The sequence below is a fragment of the Melopsittacus undulatus genome, chromosome 5 (genome assembly GCF_012275295.1).
Source record: "Melopsittacus undulatus isolate bMelUnd1 chromosome 5, bMelUnd1.mat.Z, whole genome shotgun sequence".
NCBI classification, from domain to species: domain Eukaryota; kingdom Metazoa; phylum Chordata; class Aves; order Psittaciformes; family Psittaculidae; genus Melopsittacus; species Melopsittacus undulatus.
In genome coordinates this window covers 56,621,260-56,643,087 of record NC_047531.1, presented here as the reverse complement: position 1 = coordinate 56,643,087, position 21,828 = coordinate 56,621,260, and the positions used below count along the sequence as shown (strand labels likewise).

Below are 21,828 nucleotides of genomic sequence, written 5' to 3'. Positions count from 1 at the left end.
CTGTAGATGCAGGGATGAAGGTAGTAAATATTACACCAGAAGAGGCTATAGGAAATGTCTTGTGAGGTGGTTTGGATTAAATTAGGCAAGGCACAAGCAGACAAGTTTTGCAGAAAGAAAACCACAGAAACTTTGCAGATCTGAGGACAACTTCAGTCGACTCCTAAGACACATTCCTTTTACCACCAAACTCAGCCTGTTTCCTTCCTGAGTTCCTCTTTTCCTGCCCTACTTACCCACCTGAAGGCACAAATCTCCCCATTATAAGGCTGCTTAATGGAACTGCTACTGTGAGCTCTTTCACCTCACAAGACCTCCTTTTTCTTCCTTTGCTTTCCCTCACTGGGACACAGAAGCCCCACTCATAGTAACATAGGATAATTCTGGTTGAAAGGCATCTCAGGAGGTCTTTAGTCACCCTTCCATTCAAAGCAGGGTCAGCTATGAGGCCAGACCAGTTTGCTTAGAGCTTTACCATATGAATAGCCCCAGAACTATTTCTTGTTCCTCCATGATGCTCTCACACTGTGTTCTCACCACCTGTACTGTGCAGAGGCTGTGCTGGTAGCCATTCTTTTTTTCTCTTGCTGTCCTTATGCTGTATGAGGGCTATCAGCAAATCTTCCTGGCTTGCCATGAGCTGTAGAGGTGCTGAATGCAGAGTGGTTTGCAGTGGGTATGGACCCAGTGTTGGATGGTGAGGCACAGAGAGGGTGTGGGAGGAAAAGGAGACAGTGGAAGGTAGTTGTCCTGCTTCAGCTGGTGGGGGAGCTTGGCTGGGAGCCCTTGTCTGGAAGCCCTGGGAAGTGCCAAGCTTTCCCAAGGCAGTTGGAAGACGGGGAAGAGATGTTGTGGGTGCAGGATGTAGGCAAGGTGTGGGCTGCACTGCTGCCCAGGGTGTGAGGAGGGGTGGTTTGCTGCTGGCTCTTGGAGCTGCTTGCACAGGCAGCAGTGCAAAGTCTGGAGTGTGAGGAGAGAGCAGTTCAACTTTCAGGGACTGTGGAGCCCACATTTCTGGGAGGAGTCGGTAAATGGCAGTGCCTGATTCCATTGCCCTCCATCTGTCTGCCACCACAGGCAACTGCTTAGGCTGCTTTAGCTTTTTCTGCAGAGAGCCTACGTGGAATGGAAAAAGAACAGACAGCAAAGAAAGAAGGCTGCATCTTAGAGGTCAGGAAATGTAGGGATAAAGTCAGGATTGCTTACAAATCAAGCTGTGTTAAACCTTGAAAAGGAGATTAAAACAAACAACAAAAGATTCTTCAGCTATCTGTAAATAAAGAAAAAAAGATAATGAGAAGTGGGGCCACTTCTGGGCAGTAAGAGTGAAGCTGAGATCAAGGAGTCTGTATTCTAAGCCAAAACAAAAGGGGACTCTGTGCCCAAGTTATTGATAAGGACAGCAACATTGTCCTTGGGGAAAGAAACAAGCTGACTACTGGGAATAAGCAGCTCAAGCTGCTTAGTGCATGGTGCTGGGCCTGGGTGCTCTCCAGCCTTGGAAAGCTGGCATGTGGAAACACAGGCTTATAGCAAGGGATTTTTTTCAACTCTACCTGCAGTGGTGACTCCATGCAGTCTGGAAAAGTGAAAATTAAGCAGTTTAAAATTAAGGAAGGGGGGAGAAATAAGCTGATCAGTGTCAGACCTCTAAGTGTAACCTCTGTAATGCTTGTAGCACTCTAGAGGAGATCTTGAAGGAAAGCATAATTATTACCAAGCAGTTAGGGGAAAAGGTAGTAGGGCAATATAACTTTATCAGTGCTGCATCCTACCAGACTAACACAATAGCTTTCTTTCAGGTGATTGTTTTCCTTGCAGGCAAAAGACATTTTCCAAGGTCTGATCTGTGTATTTAAGTAAAGCACTTGATAGAGTTCCATGTAAGAAACAATCAGTTAAACTGGACTAGACTGGGAAAGGCAGAGTTGTTGCAAAGAGCAGGGAGGTAGTCAGTCCAGGAAGATGAAAGCAGCAAGATCACTTATCAAAGTCTAGCAAAAGGTTACTTGTAGTACTCCCCCACGGTTACCCGTGGGATTAGTCTTTGCTAACATTAACCTGAGAGTCTGACTCAGATAGCAACAGGTAGTGAGGAAGTGTCCTGATGATTCAACACTAGAAGGCATTGCTAGTACAGGGAAGGAGCAGGATATTGTAGAGAAAGCCTTAATTGACCTTGGCAGGAGTACCAGAAACAGAATGAATTTCAGTAGTACAACAGACAAGGTCATATGCTTGAGAACTAATATTAGAAATCTCCTCTAAGCTGGTAACCCTGTGAGATCTGACAGAGAGCACAGCAAGCACGACTAAAGGCAGCCCTTTTCTGGGAACTGTTTGGCTCATTCTGCCAAGTCTCAATATGATCCTCAGTGTAGGCTGTATTGCCCCCTCCCCTGATGCCCATATAAAATTCACAGAGCCGTTGTGGTCTGCCATGTTCTGTTCTGAGACCTTTGCCAAAAGGCAGATGGGTAGACTCTGTGGCAGACATATCCTGAGAAAGCTCAGAAGAAAAATGCTGAGAACTTCTGATGGTAGGATGATGGCAAGTGATAGTGTGATGCAGTTGTGGTCGAAACATTGTCCTAGAATGTACCTGGATAGGTGTTCCCAGTGGGGATGGGGATACATTGGTGCTCCTACACAAAGCCCTGTGATACATCCCCTCTAGTTTGTGTTACAGTTTTGGCTAACGGAATACAGGCTGAGACAGGTACAGACCAGACAAAAAGATGATGAGAGGAAAAGAAAGCCTGACTTGATGAGAGGAGCCTGGGAGAACCCAGCTTGCTTAACCACATGCAACCAGGGCTGACACAGATAAGACTGCTGTAATATATATGCTGTAAATGCGTATTGGAGGAAACATTTATACTAAATCACATGGCTTGCATTGAAACAGTGCAGCATATATAGGCCATGAAAATATTTAGGGTGGAAAACTAGAAGAGAGTTTCTAGCTGTTAGGGTAATGCAGCTTCAGACAGAATTTGAGGTAAAAAGACAAATGGGTTTAAGCTGGAGTTTGAAAAGTCTGTAAGAGGGTGGTGGTGCCTTGAATAGAAAGAGATGAGACTTTGCTAGCTTGCAGTCCCTTTTCCATCACCAGGAAACAGCTGAAGTCTCTTGTCTCACCATGCCATGGTGCAATTACCAGCAAGCAAGCAAACAAGCCATGGGGCGGTCACTCAGGTCACTCACTGTTCACTGCAGTACTCCTTTTGGGTACAAGGCTGGGCCTTTTTACCATCTAATTCACATATTCCATGATTTAATTAGGACTGAATAAAACTACATGCACTAATGCAGCTGAAAGCCCCAGCACAGCACCTGGGAGGCCAGAAGTTAGGGCAGACCTAAACCCCTCTCCCACCCTTTGACAGCATGGTGGGTTTTATTGATTGATTTGGGTTTTGCAAAGTAAAGAAGAGCAAGTGGAGAAGCCCCTGCTTATGCTAACAAGCCTTTGAAAAGCAGATGGGGATGTGGGGGTTGGTGTGGTTTGTGGCAGCTGAGAAGTGACAGTTGAGGAGATCAGAGAAGGGAGAATCTGAAAAGCAGCTGGTCAGAAGCAGTCACTGAAAAGGGGATAATCAGTCACAAGAGGATGAAAATGAGGGGGAGAGAGAAGGAATTATTGGGGAATCTAAACCCTTTATGTCCAGAGGGAGAGAAGTGAAAGATAGTCATATGATACCATGAGTGGATGAGAAAGGGGAGACTACTAGAAGGGGACCATCACTTGAGTTAAAGGGCTAGATTTTTCTCTTGCCTAGAACTGCATGAGACTCTGGTTTAAAATCCTGTGAATTTATACTACTATAAAGGGGCTTATAAGTGGGATAAGAACCAGTTCTCATGATCCTGATGATAAAATTTCTTGTTAAGGTTTTGCCCTAGTGTTTCTATATTCCTTCATCTTTAAAGTAGGAACTGTGTTCACACAGCCTAGAGAGTGTGCTGTGAGACATTGTTCGGTGGTGAGAAGTAGGAAAGGTGACGTTTACTGTTGCATGGCAATAGTCAGGTAGTATCTACAATACAGAACACAGATGTTGTCCGATGAGGAGCATACTTGTAAAAGGGGGAGGAAAAACTGGAAATAGTGTAGCAAAAGACCACAGTGTTGTTGCAGAGGGGAGGAAATGCTTTACGAGTAAAGGCTTAATGAACTCAATCTGCTTATCTTACCAAAAAGAAGACTGAGCAATTATTTTATTAGAGTATAAAGTACCTTCATAGGGAGAGATGCTGGTTACTGATGTTTAGGGGGTTTTAATCTAGGAAAGAGAAACACAACAGAAACCTGTGACAGGAAACAAAACAGATTCAAATGAGATGTTAAGCATGAATGCTAATAGCATGAATAGGTATTTTAGTAAGGTATCAAGGGAAAATGGGAGGTTTCCTCTCTTGAATGTTTTTTAGATCAAAGGCCTTTCTGAAAGATTGACCTTAGCTACATGTACACACTCACTGTTGGACTTTCTGCGGTATATCTTCTTTATTTTCTGTTTCATAAGCTAAACAGATTGAGCTCTTTAAGCCTTTAACATCAAGGCATTTCTGTCACTCTCAGATAATGTTTGTGGTTCTTTTCAGCACAATTTCCAAGTAGCGTGCAATACACAGAAGGTCAGACTGGATGATCTAAAGTCCCTTCTGGCCTTCATACTCTCTCAATCTCTGCCTCTGTGAATTCATTAATGTTTGCAGGCTCCCAGAGAGCTGCCAAAGGCAAGCACTATAGAAATGCAAAGCATTCTTACTTTGGATATTTCCCTTGAGCTTTATGCAGAGCTGGTTGAATATTGTCTGTGCATATTTCCTCAAATGAAATACCTACATTTGTCATTCATTTGATGCCCTTTGCGAGGTGTTTTTCCGCAGCTGTTCTAACAAACAAGTTTATTACCAAGTTAGGACACAGAAAAAGCAAATGTGAAGGGCGAAACCTCAAGTTGGTGCCCCGAGCAAAGAGCAGCACGTTGTTGTCCTGGCCCAGAAGCTCCACACGAGGCAGAGTTATTCTTAGCATCACACTTTGCTTTTCTCCTTGGCTCCAGGTACCCTGCACATGACCTCTGCCTTGCTGCAGCACAGTACCACTGTGGGAAGGAGAGGTCTAGTCCCTACCAGTTGCTTCTCCCGACCCTCTAAAAGGGAGAAAAGCTGTGAGGATACTGCCTTGTCCCCAGATTTCCAGGGCTGCTACTGATGGCAGAGCTCCCCAAATGATTCAGGAAATCTTTATTTACTTGCACTCCATTCTGCAACTGTACTCATAAGGGAATGCTTATTCTTTTATCTGTATTGCACAGCATTCTCAGAGGGAAGGCTTTTTGGTCCTGAGAAATCTCATGCTAGGACTTGCCTTCATCTAACCAGAGGATAGAAACTGACCTTGTGACCTGTGCTTCCAGTCAGTGTTAGCAAACATCATTCAAGCAGGCACAGCAAGCTGCTGATGAACAAGATACTGAGGAGGAATTCTGTTTCATATATTTTACATGTATTTCCACTGCACAGGCTGGAAGGGCTTGCTCTCACTTGTCTGTATGGATGGGTGAGGGTCGAATTGGTAGGTGACAAGGTGCATGGGTAGCAGCAGATCCAACCTTGCATGTGGGCGGACCAGTGCATGGGTAGCTCGAGAGTACTTAGGAGATGTCAGTCGTGGTCGGACACTCCCTGGTTGCCTAAAGCACCCTTTTCCAACCAGATTTGCATATCCCACTCACCCTTGGTCATCGTGCTTGAAGTAAGCGTGGTTAAAGCCCTTCCCAAAATCTTCGCTTGTGGAGCCAAGCCATCAATATACATACACATAATGACATGTTTCTATATATGATGTGTTGTGTGTGTGTAACTAGATAGGTATGAAGGGCAAATGCATTTGCCAATATCAAATAATCAAGTTATAATAACCAACTTTAATTTCATTTAACCAATATAATAACCAGGCAGAAGTTCACAGTCTGGTCCCAGACAATTCATGAGCTGAAAAAAATCCTAGAGTCATCAGATGAGTGTGTTTTTTTCTGCTCTACATTTCCGGTATTATATGAACTGCTTAGTAGTATTTGTGTGCGTTCATCTACCTACATGGCAAAATTAGATTAAACTATGTGTCATAGACACCATGCTGTTAAACAATAATAGTGATTCTCTTGCACCATGTACCTTTTCAGCAGAACAGATGCCTCATCTGTTATCAGATCAAGAGTAACTGAGTTCTGCACCCAGTTTCTCTCTGAAGATCAGTCTGAGCATGACAGAGTAGCTGAGTATTACAGTGCGAGCACGGTGGCACAAGGTTTTGCTTGTGGCGGGGTTTAACATCTTTTATGGTTCCACATGCCTCAGGATGAGCTTTTTCTTGCAGGAAGAGAATGTGATGAATTGTGTATGCCTAGTGCTGAAAGTAAAGAAGTGGGGAATTTAAACTTCTTAACTGCGTGTGATAGATCTCTCTAGTGAACAGCTGGTGGAGAGACTCTTTTAGCTCTAGGGGTGACAGCTTGTGTAGTTGTGGGTGCAATAGGATTAGATAGCAATTTCCATTCATTTCAAAGTAACCTTGCTCAGCAGGGTCAGGAATCTGGAGATGTAGGAACCCATAGCTCACTATTTGGTTTGATTGAACATTATGCTCTAATTAAAAAAAAAAAAAAGCTTTTGGAATCCAATTTGACCTGAATATAACTCCATTGGCTTCTGCGTTCATACCCTAGGGATTAATTTGGCCCTTTCTACTTTTATGTAATGAGCTGATTGCCATAGTATCTTATCCTTGTTACACAATCACCCTTGTCTGACTGTGTCCCTGGAGCACTCTGTGTGTGTGTATGTGTGTGTGTGTGTTTCTAGATCTAGGGTCTCACCTTGACTTGAGTGTGTATTTAGTCCTACAGCCCCACCTCAGCTACTGGTAAGTGCTTGCCTAGGACTCACACTGATAGAATGTGTGTGTGTTTTTGTAGATATGTGCACATTCATTTCAAGTTCAAACACTGTATACCCACAAGCATACACATATGTAGGAATTCAGGGGCTTTTTCATTCAGCTGGCTGTATCCCTGCAGTGTTTGCTTTTGCAGGTGGTATGGGAGAGAGGGGAGGTTACCATCAGAGATCTCATTTAAACAAGAAGGAGCATAGGAAAATACATTCTTTATTATTCTTCTGTAACAACAAGCCAGAAATATAATATACCTTTAAAAATGTTCTGTCTCATGCCAAAGAAACCTCCATTCAATCATTTTAGAAAATCTTGTTGCTCTCCCTCAAACAGTAACGAAAAGAAACAGGAATTACAAGTGCCATCTGTTCCCTACAAGAAATGCGCCTGCTTGTACCACAGGTGGGTGTGTGGGGAAGGGGAGCAGAAAGTGTGTTTCTGATAGCCCTGACATCCCCTACATCACCCTGGCATGTGTTGAGCCTACCAGCCCCAGAAGACCACTTCCTGAGGGCAAGTACCTGCATGTGGCATTGATACACCAGCCTGCAGCAAAGAGTGCGTTCAGGAGGATTTCCTCCATGCCTAGACATACCTGCAGAGAGCACAGGACCTCTGGTCCCCGCACATTAGAGGAACTCATTGTCTCAGCTCACAGAGAATGCTGAGTGTTGTTCTGTATCTAGCATCCCACAGGAGAGCTTAATTTCTTACCACGCTGGGTACCATGCTCCCTAGAGTGCCTCTGGAAGGTGCAGCAGCTTAGTCACAGGGCAGCCTGTTTTCCAGGTGTGCTAGGGAGCAGAGTAAGAGCCTGTTTACAAATAGTGGTATAAAGAGGACTTTTCCCAGTGAATGCTGTTATCCTGCTATGCATGAAAGAGGACAGGTCCTTGTTCTTCCAAGCACAGTATTTGATTTCCAGTGGGACTCCCCATAACAGCCAGCCTTCATGTTTCTCAGCAGCCCTCTTCTCTTCCCTATCCTGTCTTCTCCTTTCCTGGGTGGGTTTCTAAATATAGCATTTCATTTTCTAGGGTTGAGATGAATCCAGACTTTCTGCTTTATAAATGAATAAAAAAAAGAGGAAAGGATGGGCAAGGTCACCATCAGCCCCACAACACAGCGTATAGAAAATATTATTAGCAACAAAGAAAAATTGGTCAGGGCAGGAGGAGGTCACAGAGAAGGTGCAGGGAAAGAGGATTTCAGCCCCCCAACCCTTGCATTGTCCTCTGCCTCACTCCCATTTATTTTACCTCTAGTCTGACCCCTTACGAACTATCTCTGCCTCACTGTCTTGCTCACTCACACACACACATACATACATAGGTCCCATTTGTTCTGTGCAATATTTCACCATTATTTGATGCAAGTAAAATATAGATCTATAAATATACCGCTCTGACTCAAGTCCCATTTCAAGTATGATTGCGGAGTCCAGTATGGTAAAGGGAGAAGCTCCCCTGAGAGGGAGGCTGGGGAGAGGTTTGGATCCAGCAAGCAGAGTCTAGTCCTGGCTTGCTGGGAATGTGGAGCAGCAGTAACACGCATATGGAGTCTGCAGTGCACTAGTTCTGCCCTTCAGAGCGGGCTACGGTTGCAGCAGATGGGATGGTTGGAGTGGCTATACAGTACATGGGGGAAGTGTCCTTCCTCCTCACATCTTGCCAGCCCCCCTCCTCCTCTTCCCAAAAGCAGGGTGCTGGGAGTGGGGGTAGAATGTGTGTGCACACTTGTGGGTGGACTGCTTCTCCCAGTCATTCTTTCAGGGCAGCCTGGTCTTCTGCTTCCTGAAGAACATTTTTCCCAGTCCCATGCATCTCTGTGTCAAAGGGAAGTCATGCTAGAACAGTCCAAAGCATCCTATCGTTTTGCCTTTGGTGGCCCTGGGTAGGTCAGGAGGGATTTTGCCACTCCAGGCTTTGATTAAAGACTTGGCACTGTGTACCCATGGGTCAGTACAAACACCTGTTTTGGACCAGAAGGGAGTGAGGAGCCAGTGTGCATCACTTCCACAGGGATCCAGCAGCCATGAGCAGGAGGGCTGTGAGATGTCTGAAGTCATGAGGATCCAGCTGGAGCACAGAAAAGAGGTGAGATGCCCTGGCAGTGTCCACCTGCAGTGTGCGTGCTGGGCTCTGAACACAGGTTGCTAGCGAAACACCCTGCAAAGCTGGGCTGGCTGCCAGCTTGTTTCCTGATGGCAGCAGGGATCACACCATTCACAGGCACTGCGGATGCATGACCTCCGGTGTCATCTTCCTTGCTCAGGAATACCCACTGCGATGGGTTAGAGCAGGTTACCATGGCAATGTGCGCTCTCCCCTGGAGACAGCATTTTATCCCACTTCCAGTGATACAAAATGAGTCCTTATGTTGAGTTCCTTTCATTTTTTTTTCCCCTCTCACTTTTTTCATTTTTTTTCCTGTCAGGTTGGAAAGAGCTGAGACTAACAGGAGGCACTGCAGTCTGAGGGCTTTAAAATCTGGTTGGGGGAAGTCACCCTATGTGACAGTGGCAGTGTGTACAGTTGTGTGTGTATGCACACTCATGTGCAGCGGTGGATGGCATGATGGTGAGGGGAGCATACGTGGGCTGTATTGGACCATGCAGAACCCTTCCTGGGCTCTCCCATCTGTGTCGTACTGTGGTCCAGGTTTCAGCCTTCACTTCAAGACCTTCCAGAATCATGCCCCTCTCTTCAGTCACCCCAGCCACATAACCCTACTCCATACACCATGCTTGCCTCTTTTGGGTTGTGTGCCTTCTTCCCCCACCACCTTCCCCTAGGCTCACACTACTCCTCAACATAGTTTACACAACCAAGTCTGGTAAGCCACCTCCTCCCTTAGTCTTTCCTGATGGCCCACTTCTGCTCTATCAATAAGACATTTCCAAATGGAGTCTTCATATCCTTATGGTCTCCATTTATCATAGAAAACATAAAATAGGTAAGAAGAACACACCAAATATTTTTCATGTTGTGTACTTGTTTCCACAGACTCATGCTGTAACCTTGATAACTGTTTCTCTCCATCTTATCCTGCCCATTCCCACTGGCTCTGCATTATGACTGAGATGTTTCTGTTAGCTCCTCAGTGGCAGGGTGCATGTATTTTGTCTGAAGCAGAAGATGCTATGCACTGTTATGGTGAGAGTAAAGTGGCTGAATGTATTCATGGTTGCACACAGAGGATAGATCAATATGGACACATGTGGCTCTGCATGCACAGGCGGGGTACCTGGATGTCTGGAGCTGGGGCCAACTGTGTGTATGTGTTGGGATCAGAATGAGACAGTGTGTGTGTGCAGGACAGGTCTGTATCTGCGTACCTATAGCAGATGGTATGTGTGCCAGCTTGGAGATTTGAACCTGGCCAGGAGAAAAAGAGGGCCACTGTGCTCCCAGGCAATGTGTTGGAGTGATACAGGTATCTTTCCACCTTTAAAAGCAAGAAGAGAAACTTCCCCCTGACTGTTGTCATCCTCTAGGAGCCCTCTGTCCTTTCTGGTGTGCTCTCAGCAGCACTGACTTGTAGGGTGAGCAGCAACTTACTGTCACACAACAGCAGTGACCCTAACAGAAAGGCATGGACTCTTTTGGTGTCCTGCTACTCACAGAAGCTTTCACAGAGCTGCTCTCTGCAGAGAGCTCTTGACCGGATACAGGATGTCTTGGGACTGAAGCTGAGAGGATGCACAGGTTCCCAGAAGGTGCCACAGCAGGCATGTGAGGGAAGGTCTGTGCAGGGTCATGAGGCACAGCAAGCACTCGAGGTCTGACTCTACTTTATTTGTCTGAGAGGGCCCAAGGGTGAAAGGGCACAAAATGGGCCTGGGGCAGAGGAACAGAAATTGAGCCAGGTGCCCTGCCCCCCCAGAAGCAACTACTTGGGTGAGTGGAGCAATAGCACAGTCTGTCTGTCTGTCTGGGAAGATGTATTTTGGGAGGACCCCATGCTTGACTGCTCTCAGGTACCTTTGTTCGTTGCTGTCCCTTCCTTCCTAGTAGAGTTTCATGCCACAGAAGAGATTTGTTTCTGCTCTTCATGTTCACCTTCTGTGTCACCCATGAGTGGCTGCCTCTTCTTCAGCTCCCGGTGGTATTTGGCCATAAGGGAGGCATAGATGCAACCATAAGCAGCTGCCACCACCATCATGATGCACACAATGCCGCAAACCACCCCTGCAATGATCACAGTGCCTATAGCCCGGCGCACGCTCACAGGCCTATAACGCTGTTTCTGAGGGCATCCCACACTGGGCTCCACTTCTGTTTCTGGGCCCGATTTAGATTTGGAAGGAGTTGGGCTTCCTTTAGTGCAGGGTGGGCCAGTATTGTCCAGCACTGTAGAGCTGTTTTCATCATCCAACTGGGAGCAGTAGTTAAACATCTCCATGGGCACCATTCTCATATCCTTCCCTTTCAGCTCTTTGGGCAGGGTACACGCCAGCTGGTCAATTTTCCCACCTGTCCCAATAGAGATAATAGGAGTAAACCACAGCTTCATCCCCATACAGTGACAGCAGAGCTAGATCCTCAGGTGGATTAAGTTCCTATGGCTCTATTCACGTCTGCTAAATATTTGCCCTGCAGAAGTCATTATTGTGATTAACAAGTGGGGAACTGCTTAGTTATAGCAGTGGGGCCATAAAATCCAGTCCCTCATCTGTGAATGCACTCCTGAGTAGAAAGAGTATTCACAAGAGCCTGCCAGGTACTCAGTGCTTGTCCAAGGTGGAGGGATGGAGGAATGGCTCCACGTCCATGCACTGGGCAGAAGGAGCACATGTGTTATCCTTTAAAATGATTGTTTTGCCTAACTTGGAGACATTTTACATAGAATGGTTCGGATTGGAAAGGACCTTAAGATCATCTAGTTTCAACCTTTTGCCATGGGCAGAGACACCTTCTACTTGACTAGGTTGCTTAAGGCCCTGTCCAGCCTGGACTTGACACTTCCAGGAAAGGGCATCCACAGCTTCCTTTGGCAACCAGTTCAGTGCCTCACCACCCTCATGGTAAAAAATTTCTTCCTTATATCCAATCTAAATCTCCCTTTTTTCAAGGTTGAGTTCCTTAGCCCTCCACAGCTGGAACAGTTTTAACCATGGCAGCTGGCTTATATGTTTCTGCCTAGGCTGGATTTGACAGTAGAGAGCTCATGGTACGTGATATCTTCCTAGACATCTTTCAGACCAAGACATGAAAGCCCTCTGAAACCATCTATTAAATCAGTCTCATACTGTTTAGTGAGTTATATAAGTGTCAGTAGAACCATTTTAGATGAGGAGAAATTAAAGCAAAAAGATAGGACCAGGTTGTATCTTCTCCAAATAACAGCAAACCCATCTCCAAACAACTAATCCATCCCCCCTCTGTGAAAATAATGACAGATGTTGAAACAAATGTTTGAACAAGTTTGGACAATTTCTTTGTAAGGGGAAAAAAAAACAAAATTAACTCCATGTGCTTTTCATTGACTCAGTGATTTCAGAGTCAAGAAACAAAACAAACCAACAAGAAAAAAAGAAGAGGAAAGTGGCACTCGTATGCTGGTTTCATTCTGCTCATACAAATGCATACTTCAAAATGCAATGTAGCCATAGGCATAGATAATCTCTTTGCAGCACGGCTGTGATCAGCAGAGATGTGACAGCTATCCGCATGATTTGAGACCCTTTCCTACTCACTGGCTCTAGTGACAGAAGGTCAGGCCTTCGATCATCATTCCTGTATAATGTGCCATCTTTCTTTGAGTCACAGCTTCTGAAAGCGTGTCATCCCATCAGCTTTCCTGCTAAGTGATATGTACCTTTCCAGCCTTCCGCATCTCAAGAAAAAAGCTGGAAAAACAAACTTGTCAAGAACTGCTTGGTTTGAAATGATTTTATAGCCAGTCTGACTTGGGGCCTGACTTGTTCATGTGCACTTTACTTTGGGTTTCCCAATATTAGTTGCAGTATTTTTCTAAGTGGCACTATTTCCTATGGGTTTTTTGTTGAAAAGCAAACCCGATTCTTTACAGCCAAATCTAGCTTCTAGTTCTTCCAGCTTAAGAAAGAGGATGGGATGGTTATCTTCAAGCATGAAAAGCATTTCTTCTCTTTAGGCAGAAAGAGTGAGGGGAGCTCACAGTCCTAAAATTTTATGTTATTTCTCTCCCAAGAAAAAACAAATCTTTCAGAATGGAAGCAAAACAAGGAAATAGGAGATCTGGGGCTGCAGGGGACTTCTCAGTGTAGCAGTGGGGCTATATGTAGGTGCAGCAGTGCTAAATTGTTTCTTAGCATTGTGGCATGTTCCTCATGCTCCTTGGCTAAGAGCTGACATTTGAGTCAGCCTGACCTACCAGATGTGTCTGCTTGTGTTTCTTCCCTGCCTGCCTTTGTCTGTCTTTCCATGGAAGACCCGCACTTCCGTACTTGGCTCCTGCTGTGTGAGCACCTACCTCGGTAGGAGAACCACTCCATCCAGTGCTTGAAGTCTCGGAGGTTGCAGTCACATTCCCAGGGGTTATCCCCAACTTGGAGTTGCTGCAGGCTGGTTAGCGGTTCGAAGGTCACCCTGTCCAGGCTCTGCAGGCGATTGGACCTGAGAGAGAGGGAGCGGAGAGCAGGCAGGTCGTCAAAGATGCCCGAGGGTATCTGGGCTAGGCCGTTGATGGAGAGGTCCAGCTGGCGCAGCAGGGCCGTGTGTTGTAGCAGGTCCTTGTCTAAGGCCCGGATGCTGTTGTTCCTCAGCTGAAGCTCCGTGAGGTTCCCCAGGTCACTGAAGATGTTCTGAGGGAGCTGGTCCAAGAAGTTGTTGGATAGATCCAGCCTCTGTAGAGCAGAGAGGTTGGAAAACACTGCTCCTGGCAGGATGCTGAGTTTGTTGTTGAGAAAGAGGAAGGTCCTGGTGTTTGTGGGGATGTCTGAGGGGATGGAGGAGAGGCCCAAGCCACTACAGTCCACTTCCAGGTTGCCACTGTTACACTTGCAGGAGGAAGGACAAGCAAAGAAGGACTCGGCAGCACACAATGACAGCCAGCAGCCAAGCACTGGTAGGTTAAAAGCAGGGGAGAGAGAGTGCATGTATTAGAACAGTGCTTTCCCACCCTCATCAATTGTCACCTTGACCACAGCTATGGCTATAATATAACCCTCACAGCGTGACTCTGCTGCAGTGTCCTACAGTGCAATGAGCTTCTTCATAGCTACGTCCCTTTACTGGAGGCCTGTCATCATGACTTTCCTCTTAGTCTTTTTGTCATGAGCAAGAAGTAAATATCCTTCTAGTCTCATGAGGAAGTTAAAATGGTGCACCCCAAAAGAATTTGCTGCTAGGTACTAGAGCACTGGAACCTGTCAGGGGAGAATGGAGTAGAGAGTGGTGGGGGGCTCACCTCTGATAAAAGACAGCTCTTTCCAAATGGTCAGGGTTGAGAGGGAAGGGACTGGTATATATTTAAGAAGCTCTATTTTTACAGAAATAGACATGTTAATGAGAAGCTTTTATGAAAAATTAAAACAAAACAACCTACATTTCAGTTGTGCTCCTGTGCTTTTTGTATCCTAATCGTTGTGATAGATCAGGCTCATGTCTAAATTAGCCTCTAAATCAGGGTATCATTTGCTTTCCCTATCCACAGTGTATTGTGTGGACCCTGTGGCAAAAGACTTTTTTATGAATCAGATTACACTACAAAGGGATGACCAATAAAGCTGTTAAAAGGTAACAAGGAAACCCTAAACCACGGGACACCTGGTACTTGACATTACTCTCAAAAGTTTCAGAATCCCACAGCAATACCCCCACATCTGTCTCCTCTAACCAAAATTGCTGATAGTAATGAAGATGAGGAAGAAAATTGTAGGTCAGTAGTTGAAGAAAAGGGTGTTAGGAAAAAGGTTAGCACACCCCCTTTTGCCTGCACTGTCCCAAAAGGACGGTCAGATAATGCACAAACCAGCATTTTGTAGAGCCATTGTGGATCACCATTCCAGATGCGGGTCCATATCCCATGAGTGGCATCAGGGCACTAGTTACCAATCCTGTTTGTGAGCCAGTGGCTTTTAAAACTCTCATTTCTGTGGTAAAGACGCTCTAGCAACAGGGAAGCAAGCTTTGTGCCTCCTGTCATTGGAGGAGTGGGAGTTATGTTTAAGCAGACTATGTGAAACATTTGCATCCTTCATCTTAATTCCTTTTGTGGAATTGAGATTAGTTTATCAATGTGGGAAGCAAATTCAGCTCCCTTGCTGCTTTTCAAGGTGAGAAGTTTGAATATTTGACTAAAACTGAAGCATGTTTGTTTGTACATCATGACCTGTCCTCTCCCTTTCTCACTTTTCCTCAGAGAAGGCAGTTGCTTGGGGCTGGTAGAGTCCTTTTAGGGGTGAACAGTAGCTGAAGTGGAAGCATTTCTTTTCCCTCCATTCTTTCCTGGTCTGGAAACCAGATTCTTCTGTCTTAGTTTTTTTCCAAAGACCCAGCAAGCAGGTGTTTTGTTTCTTAACCCCAAAGGAATTGTGCCATAGGAGAGGGAGCCAGTGGAGAGCTTCTAGAAAAGCTGTGCCTGGATCAGCCATGCTCTTCCTCTCTTCTGTGACACCGCTCTCTAGAATTTAGTCTAACCCATAGCCCATTTTTTTATATTGTATTGGCATCTGTCAGTGATGCTGCCTTCATACTCAAACCATGTCATCCTGCATGGGACCTTTTCATGTTCCCAATGGTCCTTGTGAGAATCAGCAGATTTGTGGACCAGTAGCTTAAGGAGAACTACATAGTCTGGATCCTAAGCTATATAACACAGGACCAGAAAGATCATCAAAGGACTGGGAAGAGTGCTACATGGGGAAAGGCTGAAAGAACTGGGTTTCTTCAGCCTAGAGAAGAGAAGGCTCAGGGGAGACCTAATCACCATGTTCCAGGATTAAAAGGGCGGCTACAAAGAAAGTGGAGACTCCTCTTTTACAAGGAGTCCCATGGAAAAGCTGAGGGATCATGGGCACAAGCTACTTCTGGGGAGATTCCAATTGGAAGAAAGAGAAATGTTTCTCACAATGAGAACAATCAGTCATTGGAATAATCTCCCCAGGGAAGGTGTGAATTCCCAGTGTTGGACACATTTAAGGTTTGGCTGGTCAGAGTGTTGGGACGTATAGTCTAGGTCATGCTTTGCTTAAAAAGGTTAGACCAGATGATCCTCGAGGTCCCTTCCAACCTGGTATTCTGTGATTATGTGATGACTTTACTAAGGATCAGGGGATGAGTGTTCAGAAAGACAGTCTTTTGTATTTCATCCATGTTTCACAATTCCTTCAAGACTTTTTTATCCTGTAGTTAAGATCTCAGGTGTACTTCAGCCCAGGCTGTGCCAATTTGCGTGCTCTTTTAATGATAATTGTGGATCCTTATGGTGAAATACAAGAGAAATCTTTACCTTGAGCACCTGTGTGCTTTCTTGTCATGCAAAGGTGGGGGTCAACAGCAAAGATTGCCATGAAAACCGATCATAGGCTGTGGACTGGTGCAGTGCAGGTACTGGCTGGCTGGATGACACTTAATTCCATTTGGAATACATGGGCTCTTGTAACGAGAGAATTAAAAGAATGGGAGCTAGAGTGGGGAAGGGAGAGAGCCGTGAGTCACTCAAGTGACCCTATCTTTTCCTGGATGCTTAACAAAAGTACAGTATTAATAATAGATTGACAGCTGTGATGATAACACTTAGCTGCTTTGTACACCAAGAAAGGCAAGAGCAGACTGTGTGTAATGCTATACAGGTGGCATTCTGTTCAGGGCTTATCTCTGAAAATGCCTATCCGCCACCAGCCCCAACTGGGTGGGTGTGGGGTTCCACCAGTATGGATGCTGGCAGCGGCTGGTAGAAACAAAGTCTCAGGCAGCTGGCTGCGGTTATGCTCAGAATTTGATTTATGCCAAGTTTCTGCAGCCATGTAGGATGTGCCAAAAATGTCTCGTTGTTGCCCATATATTGCTCTGTGTGCTTGGAAATATTTAACTAAAATCATAGAGAAGAGAAGGTCTGATTTAATTTTCAGTCCCTGCAAGAGGTGCATCCACTAGTATGTGAGTTGAGACCAAGGAATTCATCACACTGGTTAGGACGAATCTCTATGGGGAAGAGAGGCAGGGAAACAATAGACAGAACTTGACACTATCCCAGCCCTACGGAAGGATGAGTAGCATGTGTTCTTGTGTTAGGGGAAGATGAAGTTACTTTGTGGGGTGTTTGGTGACTAGTAGGTGACAGAAAGCTGATCTAGGTATATCAGATTAAGTCAAGACTCAGTAGCATTAATAATAAATAATTTATACAGCAGTCTAGTCTGTAAAGATGGATTACAAAGATTACTGTTTTCTGGAGAAGGAAATAATTTCACCAGCTTCTTACAGTGGTAGCCCCAAATTTGATCAGGGGGACAGGAACAAGAGAAACCAGAGACATGCTTGGCACCTGAACATGTAATACTAAGTGCTCCCTTTCCTCTGCTGTGGTCCACAGATGCTTCTGGGAGCTGCAGGTACACTCCTAGAAGCCTCACATCACCATAGCCATCTCTGCTCTGTACTCAGGGATGCTGTAGCAAATGCCCCAGTCCACTGGGAAGATGTCCAGGCTGAACTTTTACAGTTTAATATAAAAGAGATCTTCTTTATTTACTCCCTGATTTTCACTGCATGTGGCAGTGCCCAGTAGGAGAATTCTACATTTGTATCCTGCATTCGCTTCTAAAATCTGTCATGACTTCTGCTGTAAATCGCTGGGAGCCTTCCCCAGCAGCCTGTGTGTATATATATATGCATATATATATGTATATATATATATATGTACATATTCCTACCACAGAGAGGGGTCTGCAGCTCACAGGATGCCAAGCTGAGAAATGCTCAGGGTGGCTCTTTGTGTAGTGGTATCTGTTTCTCACCTGCCATGCCCACTGGAATTCAGCAATCATCACTCACTGTCCCACTTTAAGCCCATCTTCAGCTTTAGAGTCTCGCTCTCCTTCCCACCTAGCCTGGCCTCTAAAGGAATCAGGAATTAGTTCAAACATCTCCATTCTTAGCTGTCCCTCTCCCCTATTCTTAACCCTGATGTGACCTATTTTCTTTCTACTCCCTTGACAAACAGGATCATTGTACTTAGTACCTGAGCAGGCATTACTTACAACAAGCCTCTTGCCACCTCATGAGGAACCTGCTCCTCCACCTGTGGCCAGCAGTTGTAGGCAGCATTGTTGTCTTCTCCGGCGGCGTGTCTTCACATCCACCAGCCAGCCTGGCACACAGTCCCAAAGGGAGGAGGAATGACCTTGTATCTTGCCTGCCAGGTCCTGGAGGGGGCAGAGCAGAAGAGTGGGTGAGACTCAGTTGCCTGGGCACAAGACACAGGGCTGGGCTGACTGTTGTCCTTTCTCCTCCCCAGCTCGAGTTTTGCCTCTAAGGAATAAGCTCCATTTTGGAGGAGAGATGGAGGATGTTTCAGGAGGCACAGCATGGCAAAGGCACAATGTTAATTCACTTTGAACCTCACAGTGAAGATATACAGCCTGATTCACCTTAGTGCTGAAGAGACAAGCCTGTGGTTGAGTAGCCTTCTATGCTAGCTACGTTAGCCTCACAATCAAGGTTAACCAGCTGAATTGCTGAGCTGACCCTGCCAGGGCAGCAGACTGCAGCTCACTCCCTCTTGCCTCCACACAGGTGGTACAACCTGTCCATCCTCTCCCCTGTGCACAGCTCAGGCTCACCGAGGTTTGGGTACCAGCAGCTGCCAAGCCACTTCTCCACTGCCCTGTATTTCTTACTAGCACTTCTTTTCTGTTTGAAGGCAAAATGGATGTGGTGGCTGGAGCGGGGCTGAGCAGAGCACAGCTTCAGCTTGGGGATTTCACACTGCAGCAACTGCAGGAGCTAAAGAGCAAGTGAGGGAGCCTCAAAGGAGAAGGGAGGACCTGGGGCAGGGGAGACAGAGTGGGAGTGTTGAAAAGAGAGGAATTGCATCTTAATTAGGAGAAGGAAAAATGCTCAGACTAATTAGAAACCCAAAGACCATAAACTCTCCCCTGACAATAGCTGACGACAGGTTCCAACTTCCCTCCCGCTTCCTTTTTGGATACAGGCAAGCAGGAAAAAGGGAAACACCGCGGACCCTCCTGCCCCCTGCTTGCTCTCAGTCACAGCAGCAGTTGGATGGGCACGTTTCAACCAGGGTACAGAAATACATAATCCTCCACCCTCTGAGGGGCTCTGACAACATCTACAGCCGTTATTTTAGCTGGGTGCAGCACTCCCACCGGGACACCCTCCCCACACACGTGCCAGCTGCTTCCCCTCCCCCAGGCTCCCAGGAATGGTTTATTTTATATGGGAAAGTAAACCACTAGGAAATATTTAAATTAGCATCTTGATGAGAAAGATGAGCAGGCTCCGTGCCTGCACTAGTACATTCTGCAGAGCTATTTAGATCATTTACCCAAATGCCAATGCACCAAATAGATGAATACCACTCAAGGAACCGAAACCACTCGCTGCAGCCCACCACTCCCCAAACTGAGCTTGAGCCCTTTCCCTGCAGTCCCCACTGAAGGAGAAGCCACAGCAAATAGCTGTCCCCATTCACTGCTTGCATTCACCCTGGCTGAGAAGGAGACTTTCAGCCTCCCCCATATCAATGTCTCCATCCTAAATGCCACCCCTGAAGTCTCCTGTCCCCATCAGTAGCAACAAGGATGAAAAGCCACAATCACTTACCTGGAGGGGTTCTGCCCACAGCCACTTCCACCCGACTCCCCAGGCACTGCCCAGTTACTGCCTCTTCCTTTCCTCTCCCTCCTTGACTTTCACTCCCGGCAGCAGGCTTTCCGTGTGCTCTATTTAACTCCCTACAGCACAGGAATAAACGGCAGAGTTAAGCTGACAGCCACAGAGCCTTATCTGCCTGCTGGATAGCGGGAGCCGATCAGCTCCAAATCCCATTGCCGAATGATCGAGTCCTCACTGTCAGCATCAGGGGCTGCCTGCCACACTGCCTTTCCCTCTTCCCCACCTTCACTCCATCTAACTTTGTCAGGGTTATAGATAGCTCTGTTCCTTGCGCTCTTGCCTTTTGGCTCTGTTTTGTAACACCCCATCTGTATCAGCTGGCTCAGCTCCAGTCAGGGGGGCTAAGCCTTTCTTTTCTTTTAAAAGAAAAAAACAGCTTCCTTAGGTGGTTCGTGACACGGCTTCCCTCCGTGGTCTCCCCTCAGCCCAGGTCCCTGCTTATTATGCCAGGGGCTGGTGTCTCCCCAACCCGTCTCGCTCCTCTGTGCAATCCGGCCCTCTAACCCGGCCCCCGGCAACATTTAGGGGCTGAAAGCAGGATAGGCATACCCAGGTGTGAGGATGGGGTCAGGGTTTCTACCCCTAGCTCCTGCTCTGCCAGGGCAAGTCCAGATCTTGCAGTCATTTCTGGCACCTCACGGGCGCCTCTTTCTCTGAGGCAGCGCCAAGGCTCAAGCACAGAGTGCAGGGTGGGAGGAGCAGCCGTGTATAAATAAGCCCTTTCCCTATGTTTAGAATTTATTACAGTGCATAGTGATTAACACCTGTTTAGGCTTTACTGCTGTCTCCTGTGCTGCAACATGCACAAAGATGGAGGCGCCTTGATAAACCCAAGATAATTTTAAAAGCATGTCACATAAACACATCACTCCTGCCCCACACAGATAGCAGCCACCCTTTGTGCACTCATACACATGTTTCTAAGACTTAAACGCAACTATCTTCATGTATGTATGCAGATATAGTCACCAGTCTAACTTAGGTTTACAAATGTGTGCACAGTTGAGCATGCACATGTACTGGGGTCTCTTCTGTAGCCTAAATTTATCAACATCCACGTCTTGCACAGAACTGCCTGCTTCTCCATGCATAGCACATGCTCAGGTGGCAGCGCAGTAGATTCGGAACAGGTAGAGGCTCCTGGCTGCCGAAGTACAAGGAGCAATGAGCTTCTGCATTTATACCTTGACATAGTATGTTTATTGAGAAATTTTAATTCCCAGGATCCAGAAACACCCCAGTTTCTCTCACACATCTATTGACCATAAGCACATTAGGCCCTTAGTAATTACTATTCTGCAGCCAGGAGAGAGCAAGGTGGTAGAGAGGATTTCAGAGTTTCTTTTTTAGAGTTTTCTTTCTGTTTTTTCTTGAATTCTGACTTCATTAGCTTGTTTACTGTGGCCCAAGAGAAGCCTTCTGCTCTGCAGAGCACCAGGCCAGCTGTGCTCACTGCCAATGCAGCATTGGGAACCCCATAGTCCTGGGGCAACTAGCATCTGCCCACACCTCAAGGCTCTCCAAGCACCACCAAATCTGGCTGCTTTTCCAGCAGCGAGGACTCTGCCAGACCTAGGAGTGTCCCCCATACACTCCCATCCCAAGGGGAGAGGCACTGAACTAGCATGTCATTGCCTGGGTTTTGGGGGCTCAAGGCTGATCAGCATTGCTGCATCTCTGAATACTCTGAAGTCACTCAAGGGCTCCACAAATCAGGCATTAGTCTTTCTTCTGGGCATACTAGATAGTTCCTTCTCCCTGGAGCAACACATCAACTGAATGCCGTGTCACATGGGACACGGTATCCAGAGCTTTCTTCCACATGCTTGGAGTTAGGTCTCTTTTCCAGATTCTGGAGAAAGGAACAGGGTAGCCTGTGGGGCTGGTGATAGACTTTTCTTTTTGCTGTTTGATATAGGACAGTAGAAGACGACTTTTATAGTTTCAGCTCAAAGCAACAGAATGAAATTATCCATTTCTGGCCCATGGTCTCCAGTGGCCAAAAATACACTGAGC

General features: G+C 46.3%; 2 protein-coding genes across 2 annotated transcripts in view; one reads left to right on the top strand and one right to left on the bottom strand.

Moving 5' to 3' along the window:
* The window catches only part of CACNA2D4 (calcium voltage-gated channel auxiliary subunit alpha2delta 4), a 129,712-nt gene that overhangs the window by 69,227 nt on the left and 38,657 nt on the right, over positions 1 to 21,828 (top strand). The window lies entirely within an intron of this gene.
* LRTM2 (leucine rich repeats and transmembrane domains 2) lies at positions 7,932 to 20,425 on the bottom strand. The gene is made up of 6 exons (XM_005144366.3): positions 20,362 to 20,425; positions 19,741 to 19,871; positions 18,156 to 18,320; positions 13,424 to 14,014; positions 10,951 to 11,442; positions 7,932 to 8,029 (listed from the first exon to the last, which is right to left on the bottom strand). The coding sequence occupies exons 3-5, from the start codon at positions 18,220 to 18,222 to the stop codon at positions 10,988 to 10,990; spliced, it is 1,113 nt and encodes a 370-aa protein (XP_005144423.1). The 5' UTR covers positions 18,223 to 18,320; positions 19,741 to 19,871; positions 20,362 to 20,425; the 3' UTR covers positions 7,932 to 8,029; positions 10,951 to 10,987.